Source organism: Spodoptera frugiperda, chromosome 25, assembly GCF_023101765.2.
Source record: "Spodoptera frugiperda isolate SF20-4 chromosome 25, AGI-APGP_CSIRO_Sfru_2.0, whole genome shotgun sequence".
In the NCBI taxonomy this organism is placed as follows: Eukaryota; Metazoa; Arthropoda; class Insecta; order Lepidoptera; family Noctuidae; genus Spodoptera; species Spodoptera frugiperda.
The window spans coordinates 9917291-9925272 of record NC_064236.1 but is presented as its reverse complement, the minus strand read 5'-3'; the positions used below and the strand labels follow the sequence as shown (position 1 = coordinate 9925272).

Genomic DNA, 7982 nt, shown 5'->3' with positions numbered 1-7982 from the left:
AATTCAGAAATCTTTTTTTTTCTTACCAAAACATTGTCAAACATATGAAAAAAGTAATGAATTAGTAAGCCAAGGTTATTAGCTACCGTTTATCGTTTTTTTTTGTTTCTACGACGCATACAACCTTTGATATCACATAAAGTAAAAAAAATATTAAAATAGCCATAATTTTTAGGGGGAGGGGGTTCAACCACCCATATTTTTTTTTCGATAAAATTAGATGTAGTACTCAGCCTTAACGGGTTAGAAGTCTCACCCCTATCACATTGTATATTACTACTGAAAATTATTTGAAAGCAATGTATTACCGGCTGCCGTGTAAAGGGTAGCGGGATCGATTCCCGCAAGGACTAACTCTGTATGATCCACAAATTGTTGTTCGGGATCTAGGTGTCGTGTATGTTTGTAAAAGCACCGACGACACAGGAAGATAAGAGCGTGTAGGGCAATGTTTAAAAAAACATCGTGTAGCTTCTAGCCAGGTAATTAAGACTGCGATTTTTTTACGGCGGCGGCACATGTGATACCTACTTGTGTCGTGTGAATCGTGTGATGACTAATGCTGCTGCTTATGTATAGCTCTAGTGCGTCGTAAAACTAGTCGAGTTCCTTGTCAATTACTTGTGTAAGACATTGTGTAACAGTAGGTAGGGTAATTGGAGGGGTTTATCGTTCGAAGGTCTCATCCCAAGAAATAGGTGACGCGGTAGCTAGACACTTGCTGACTGAAAACTTTGGATAAGTTTCTCATATCCCAGACTATAAACCAACCCGTTCCAACTTCTTTTCCGAGTCGTACTCTTGGTACCTCTCGGCAACCCACCCGCGTATGGCAGGCCTACTGCCTGCCTATCCACTACTACCCAAGTACCCACATGGATTTATAAAGGACGCGAAGTTGGTTAATAAACATAAGTTAAATAAATATAATTGTATGTCCAGTAAAGATCTCTAGAAGCTGGTGATGATGCTGGTATGATGGCGAATAGTGATGGTTTGTTGTTGTAATTTGAGTTATCCAAATAACTAGTCAGATATTTTATTGGATGCAGAAGTTTAACTTGGTGAGTACTAAATCTGTTCATCTATTGGTTATCACTAACTGTTTGTACTGTTAAATTATAGATCCAGTATTGAAACATAGTACCTTTTCTAAATATAATATTGCCATAAAAATATTGAATTGCCATCAGAATTTCACATGTCTTTTATGGTATGTATATTTTTTTATACAAACATTACATACCTACATCTGAATTGAGAAAAGTATCAACAGTACTTTAAAGTCAATTATTAATTACCTACATATATGTTTATACAGGTAGCAAGATATATCAACTTGTATAAAGTAAAAATAAATAAAAAACGAGTTCTGAAAAATTATTTATTGTGTTCTGTTTAGCATAGTAAAGCGTTTGGATCAATGTCTCACTTGTATTATGTTATTATATTATAGTAAATCAATACTTAAACAATAAACATTAATGCTTGTCCATCAGTTTAAAAACCTTGAATGGGCCCACATGCAGTATTCTGCACTGCATAACAAAATCCCATCCTGCAAATAGAAACTACTCAATAAGCAAACAAATATTTTGAATAAATGAAATACCTTATGAAATAAAGATACATTGAAATCAAGAATAATACATTATTTCCTACAAATAAACAATAAAAACTATCATGCAGCTACTGAGAAAATTCAATTATTTATTATATTAATGCAAATTAGGTTTGAAAAAAGAAAAATTAAACAGTTTGTTTGTGATTTAATGACCTACTCTGAGTTGAAATGAATTAATTTAATATAAAATTATATATTCTATTATTTATTAACTGTAAGTAACATTAAAAAGCTTACTATTCACCCACCGGGCTTTAAGCAGGTTGAAAGTTCAGTGATTTTATTAAAACTTCTCTTTTCATTATAAACTATTCAAATTTTTAACTGTTGGTGTATAAATAAAGCAGAAAAATACATTCTTTAGTTAGATTTAGTGTCACTTTGTTCTTTCCTCTGCTGGACCATTTCTCTGATGTTGTCTTCACTCTCTTTCAGATTCTTCTCTAAATACTGTGTATTGTTCTCTAATTCTGTTATACGAGTTGATAATTGAGACTTTCGTGTCTTTAAGTTGTTCTTGACCTCATCTAAGTCGGTGAGGAGGAACATTCTGCCAACGGATTCATAAGTTTTAGTCGCAGGTGGAAATGTACTGATCTCTCGCTGAGTAATATCTACATGCTGCAAGAAGCGTTTGAGTACTTCTATTTGAGAATCTATCACTTGTATTTTTTCACTGGTTTCTACCATTTTAAGTTGCAATTCAATAAATGCTTTTTTCAGTTCCAAGTCCACTGGTTTAGCCATTTTAAATACTTCTTCAATTCTGTAATGCCTTTTTAGAACAATGGCGAAGTGAGGTTATTTTGGTTTTCTGGCACTGGTTTTCTGTCAAAGAGGGGTAGAGAATAGAGACAAGTAAATCTTTTAAACTTGAATACATGCTTTTTGAGACACTTGATAACTTTTGAAAAACTACAAATATTTTTTACAGACGTTATGTAAACTAATTCAAATTTAAAAAAGTTAGTCACTAACTAGTTTATGACAAAAAAAAAACAATTACTTAGTTACTGACTAGCAGACAAGACAACATCACACAACACATCTGAAACAGACATGACCTAAGGTGAAACTGTAAAACTTAGCATGTATGTTCATTGAAGAGTGTAGGGCAGCACTAAGAAAGAGAGGATTTCCCAAAATGTATCGTTTTATTAATTAAAATTTGTCTGCCAATAGATTTACTCATTCTTTAGAGTTATTGATTTAAATACACTCCTTTCCTACAGTTGTACCTCGATCTGTATTTCTTGATCTTCTAATCTCTTGCCTGATCTTTACTTTTGGTTTACTTTGAAGTACCGTATAATTATACTTTTCTATAATACAGCTGCTGTAAAAAATTGATTGTCTTTGTACTGACCGAATAATATTTATTATCTGTATCTGTGTTTCATATCATAGACCACAGTCCTTGGTGTAACCATTATTATTTCACATTTCAATTTCTAAATATTGTAAATGTTATTAGATTCTACTTTGTTTAATAATCCGTCTTCTATCTAATGCAATGGTAAGTCAAAAACAGTACATTTAAATCATCAACCATTATTAAAATATAAAGATAATAAACATCTAATTTTAAAGGTCAGAGGGCTAATTTAATTTATAATTTTGGTAATTTTGTAGAAAAATTACAATTAGAACAGTGGGTCCTTTCCACAGTATTAATGTTTTCATTTTGTGAATATAAATCATTGAGTACTTAATTAACGCAATGTTGAATGATTTTATTTGTTTGTTGTCTTCCAATAAATAATAATGTTTGTTGATTGAATATTTTTAAAGATACACATTCATTATGTGTGGAAAAATCGATTATTTTTCTACTGTCTGGTTCCTGTACTTTTTCATAATTTTTTTATTTATCACAGTAGGTACCTGCTGTAGCAAGGCCATCATGCCCCGGGATATATTGAGTGATAGTTTAGCTGTCTTGAGGATAGTTGAGGTATCGTTATATTCTTTCATTTTATTTTTTTATTAGTAGGCTGTAAGTCAATCAACCTATAAAAAAAAACAATTATTTGCTTCTAAGCTTTTGCCTACAAGTCTAATCTTGCATGTGTTGTGCGAATGAAGCCGAGGAGTAAATGCATTTAAATTATGTAAACAATAAAAAATATAAACATATGGTCCATTAATTTAGCAATCTACATTTAATTTTGTCAGTGGTGCTTACAGTTGTTTCTACAATGGAGACTACTAATAAGAAAGTTTCTCAAAGGCCAAATCAAAGATCAGCATTCACTGCTGGTCAATGTTCTTTGTGAATAAAATCACTTGACTATCTATTCAGACATTAATATATCTAATATATCAAATTCTCATGTCACAGTTTTCGTTGCCATATGCCTCCGAAACTGTTTGACCGATTTTGATGAAAATTTTTGTGCTTATCCGGTATCTATAAGAATCGGCCAACATCTTTTTTTCATCCCCCTAAATGATAGGGGTAGTACAACCCTAACTTTTTTAATTTTCCGCAGACGAAGTCGCGGGCAGAAGCTAGTAATATCTAAAATAACATACAATTGACGTTTATGGAGTACCAGCCTTAAGAAAATGCTGACCTATTATAGTTGTCACACCATTTTAATTTATAATCAAAATGAAGTAAATAACTATACCTATTTGATGGCAATAACAATGCTGAAATATATGCATTCATTTACATCTCATTGAACCCAAAGGTTCTATTTTTGTATTGTTTTGTATACATTCCTAATATATACATTCTGATTAAGACTGACTGCTAACAAAAATCTGTTGAAAGTAAATCTTCGACTAGCACTGGTCAGTTTGCCACCTATGGCGTTTAATGTGTTAAAATACTAAACTATGTGCAATGGAAGTAGGCTCACCTAAGGTGTGTTCTAATTGAAAAACTAATTTGGTAAGCAGTTTATATGTTACTGTTTAACATAATAATATAATGAAAACTTGACATAATAGTCAATTACCAAATTGCTAATAAGCCATCCAAATATGCTTAGGTGACACCCATGCCATAAGCATAAATTTCAGAATCCTTTGAGATTTTGCTGAATACTATAATCAGAATTAGAAAAGAGATCTGTGATTGTATCAATACTTGCAATGCGTTTATCTCTTGACTTTTTCTAGATAGTGAGTGATTTTATCATTCCATGCTACTGAAAAAATATAATATTTTTTGAGAACTACCTACACATCGAAGTGGATGTACTATTAATGATAAAAAATACTTATATTATGTTTTCTATTTACATACATTTGGATGGAAAAGCATGTACAGATTTTTTGTAAAAGCTCAATAATTCATTATCTTTTTATACATAATTCTTCTGTAAGTGTGTGTATGTCACTGAACTTCTCATAAACGGACCGATTTTGATGAAATGGATTTTGGAGAATGGTTTAGATTCACAATTTTGTCTGCTGAACAATGTGTTTTTAATTAATTTTTAATTTATTAGTAGTTGTTGATTTTGGAATGTTTCACATTGGATCCGACAAATTTTCAAATTAAAGACGTGAAGACAGAACAATGTCTGTCGGGTCCGCTAGTTTTCTTACAAAATGCATCCATTGGCAATTATTAATATTTCAAAGTTAAAGACTAGTGAAAATCTAATATAAGTCTAATCTAGTCTAGTCTAAGATAATGGACAATAAGTTGTTTAGATGTTATTTGCTCTCTCATCAGAATCTAATGATACAAAGCTTACTTTAATACTTTGGTTGTAATGACATCATTTTGTGCTGAGTACACATACATTACTTATGCAGCTGTTCATTACTATTAATTACACTGTAAACAACATTTCATTTGATAACTTTATAAACTGTAATACTGTTCAGTGTTGTCTTGTAAGTAGCTTTTGGTGTGGACTGTGCTTAAATCCTTGTTTTTTTTTTATAATGTTCAAACTGTTATCGCATTTGCATGTGGGCCATGCTTCTGGTGATGTGTGCTTTACAAGAATCATGGTAACTATCAAGCATGTGATGTGAATTTTTGTAAAGGAACTTTAATTTTTTATCTTAATGTGCTGTGTCATGTATTCAAGCCTGATCCCAATTTAAACATAATTTTGTTATTCATATTTTATGTTATATGATCTTTACACTTGGTGGTCATAAATATAATGGTTCAACAATAACATATATTATCTCTACATGAAGTTTATATCTTATTCAGTTAACAGTATCTATTTATTGGTACTTAATGTTTTTTTTTTCCAAAATGTTATATTGTAATTGTATTACAGCATGAAGACGAGGAGAACTGGCCGCTTGAAAACAAACCATCATGTAAACAGAGTAATAAAAAATCATCCAACATTCCTATGAACAGTCAGAAGTCTATAACGAAAGATGACTGCGCCTGTTATTATAATTATGGGTATGATTCATTTTTATTCCTCTATATTAGTATAGGTAGATGAATTCGGTACATGTTGGTATTGTTGGTATAAAAATATACTATTAGGTACTTATTATCGTTAGTCGACTGTTCGCAAGTAGTTGCAACTGCGAATGCTAAACAAGGCCTTAAGTTGCCTTAGTTTATTCATCAATAGACTTCACATAGTTATATTTTTTTAACAATATCAAATGAAAAGAGAGACCAAGCCCTTTATACAGCGATATCACATTTATATAAATGTGATATATATTTACACATATATTGTATTGCATAAATAATATTATAGAAGTAGTCCTTCTATAGTATGTTAACAACTGCATGTTTGTTTCGACATACAGACTTTCAGACAGTAGATACACACATACAAATATTTTCAAATGTGATAAGAAATTTCAACATTGAACAGAAACCACTTGCAACCAGTTCTAATAAACCTGTTTTCTATTGTGATAGAGAATTTAACAGGGTGACTTGAAACAGGTGTACCAAATGAAATAAATTAGAAAGTGACAATATTTGTGCTACTACTGATGCAGTCCACTCATAATTTAACACAAATGTAATGGATGGCAATAATTTTGTTGAAACTTAGAGTACATTGTTCATATAGGGTATAGGAACAAAAGATAATTTTATCACAAGTGACCTTTTGTGTGGCATGTAATCACTATTACTTGATAATTTCCTACTCTTTCCCTTTTATAAAAATAAACTGGAAAGAGTTACTGTGTGAATGCGGAGTAGGTAAAAGTTCATATTAACTAAGCATATTGTCTTTTAATTCTTGTAAAAGTTGGAGAGGTGTACATTGGATTGCACCACCCACTTTTTACTAGTTATGTTATAAATTACATGTATTTTGCCATACATCAAGCACAATAATTATTATGAACTGTAGACTTCAATCAATATTTTTCCTCAGCCATGGCGACAGTGGAAATGGCAGGCAACACGATCCTGTATACCAGTACAAAACGAGTAGTCTGCCGCCTGCATCATCAATCAACCAATCCTGGGATGAAATTGTGTGCTCTGCACTGCGAATCACACCCGAAGATATTGCTAATCAACTCACTCTGCTTGATTTGCCGTGTTTTAAGTCTATCAGACCAGAAGAATTAACTACGTGTGGATGGAACAAATTGAACAAGTTGACCGTTGCACCCAATGTGGTAGCATTTACAAAACGATTTAACAGGGTAAGTACTTACTACATTTTTGCTAGAGCTATGCGAATTTGTATTATAATTTTATAATAGTTATGTTTCAATTACCTAAATAAACTTCATTAAGTACATTAAAATAGGCGTCCAACATTGTCCAGAAACGATCATTACCAATGATAAGAATCACAATAAGTGACCTCATCTAGAGGGCATTCCTACATTGCTAAGCAGCTACAACTCAAAGTAATTGATGATTGCGATTTCCGCGACTGAATAGTTCATATCCTTTCGTCTAGTTCCACTTATTGTAGGAAGACCTAAGGATTTAAATTATGTATAATACGCACGAAATCATAAGAGAATAGACCTGAGAAGCCAGAATGATTTTAATCTTGAATGATTTGTCTCATAATACAAGATGAGTAGTTATAGTTCAATAAAATAAAGCAGTATTCATCTGCATGAATATATAACGATACTGCATCGCTGCTGCTGCTGCGCAAAATCAGTTGCGATAAGCATACTACTTCCTACGTATGAAGTCATGGCATTGAAATAACTATATTCAAAGTTAACAACGATTTGTAATAACATATAATTATTTTCATTCCCAGGTTAGTTTTTGGACTGTACAGGAAATATTGAACGGGCAGTCGCCGAAGGCACGAGCCGAAATATTGGCGCACTTTATAAAAGTAGGAAAAAAGCTTCATGAACTGAACAATTTGCACTCTCTCTTCGCTGTTATCTCCGCGTTACATAGTGCCAGTATATACAG

The 7982-nt window shown here is 32.0% G+C and overlaps 2 protein-coding genes across 5 annotated transcripts in view; one reads left to right on the top strand and one right to left on the bottom strand.

The window, feature by feature from the left end:
- Nucleotides 1–1370: 1370 nt before the first annotated feature.
- Nucleotides 1371–2623, bottom strand: LOC118270405 (prefoldin subunit 1). The gene is made up of 2 exons (XM_035586019.2): nucleotides 1873–2623; nucleotides 1371–1558 (listed from the first exon to the last, which is right to left on the bottom strand). The coding sequence occupies exon 1, from the start codon at nucleotides 2369–2371 to the stop codon at nucleotides 1985–1987; it is 387 nt and encodes a 128-aa protein (XP_035441912.1). The 5' UTR covers nucleotides 2372–2623; the 3' UTR covers nucleotides 1371–1558; nucleotides 1873–1984.
- A 365-nt stretch (nucleotides 2624–2988) lies between these two features.
- LOC118270069 (ras-specific guanine nucleotide-releasing factor RalGPS2) overlaps nucleotides 2989–7982 on the top strand; it is a 30823-nt gene continuing 25829 nt past the window's right edge. For 2 of the 4 annotated variants that reach the window (XM_035585905.2, XM_035585606.2), the window contains exons 1-5: nucleotides 2989–3140; nucleotides 3502–3578; nucleotides 5881–6014; nucleotides 6961–7237; nucleotides 7819–7982. In XM_035585905.2, coding sequence (XP_035441798.2) covers nucleotides 3528–3578; nucleotides 5881–6014; nucleotides 6961–7237; nucleotides 7819–7982 — 626 coding nt within the window. In that variant the 5' untranslated portion in view covers nucleotides 2989–3140; nucleotides 3502–3527. The remainder of the gene's footprint in view (nucleotides 3141–3501; nucleotides 3579–5880; nucleotides 6015–6960; nucleotides 7238–7818) is intronic. The other 2 variants (XM_035585652.2, XM_035585820.2) reach the window with 2 other exon arrangements.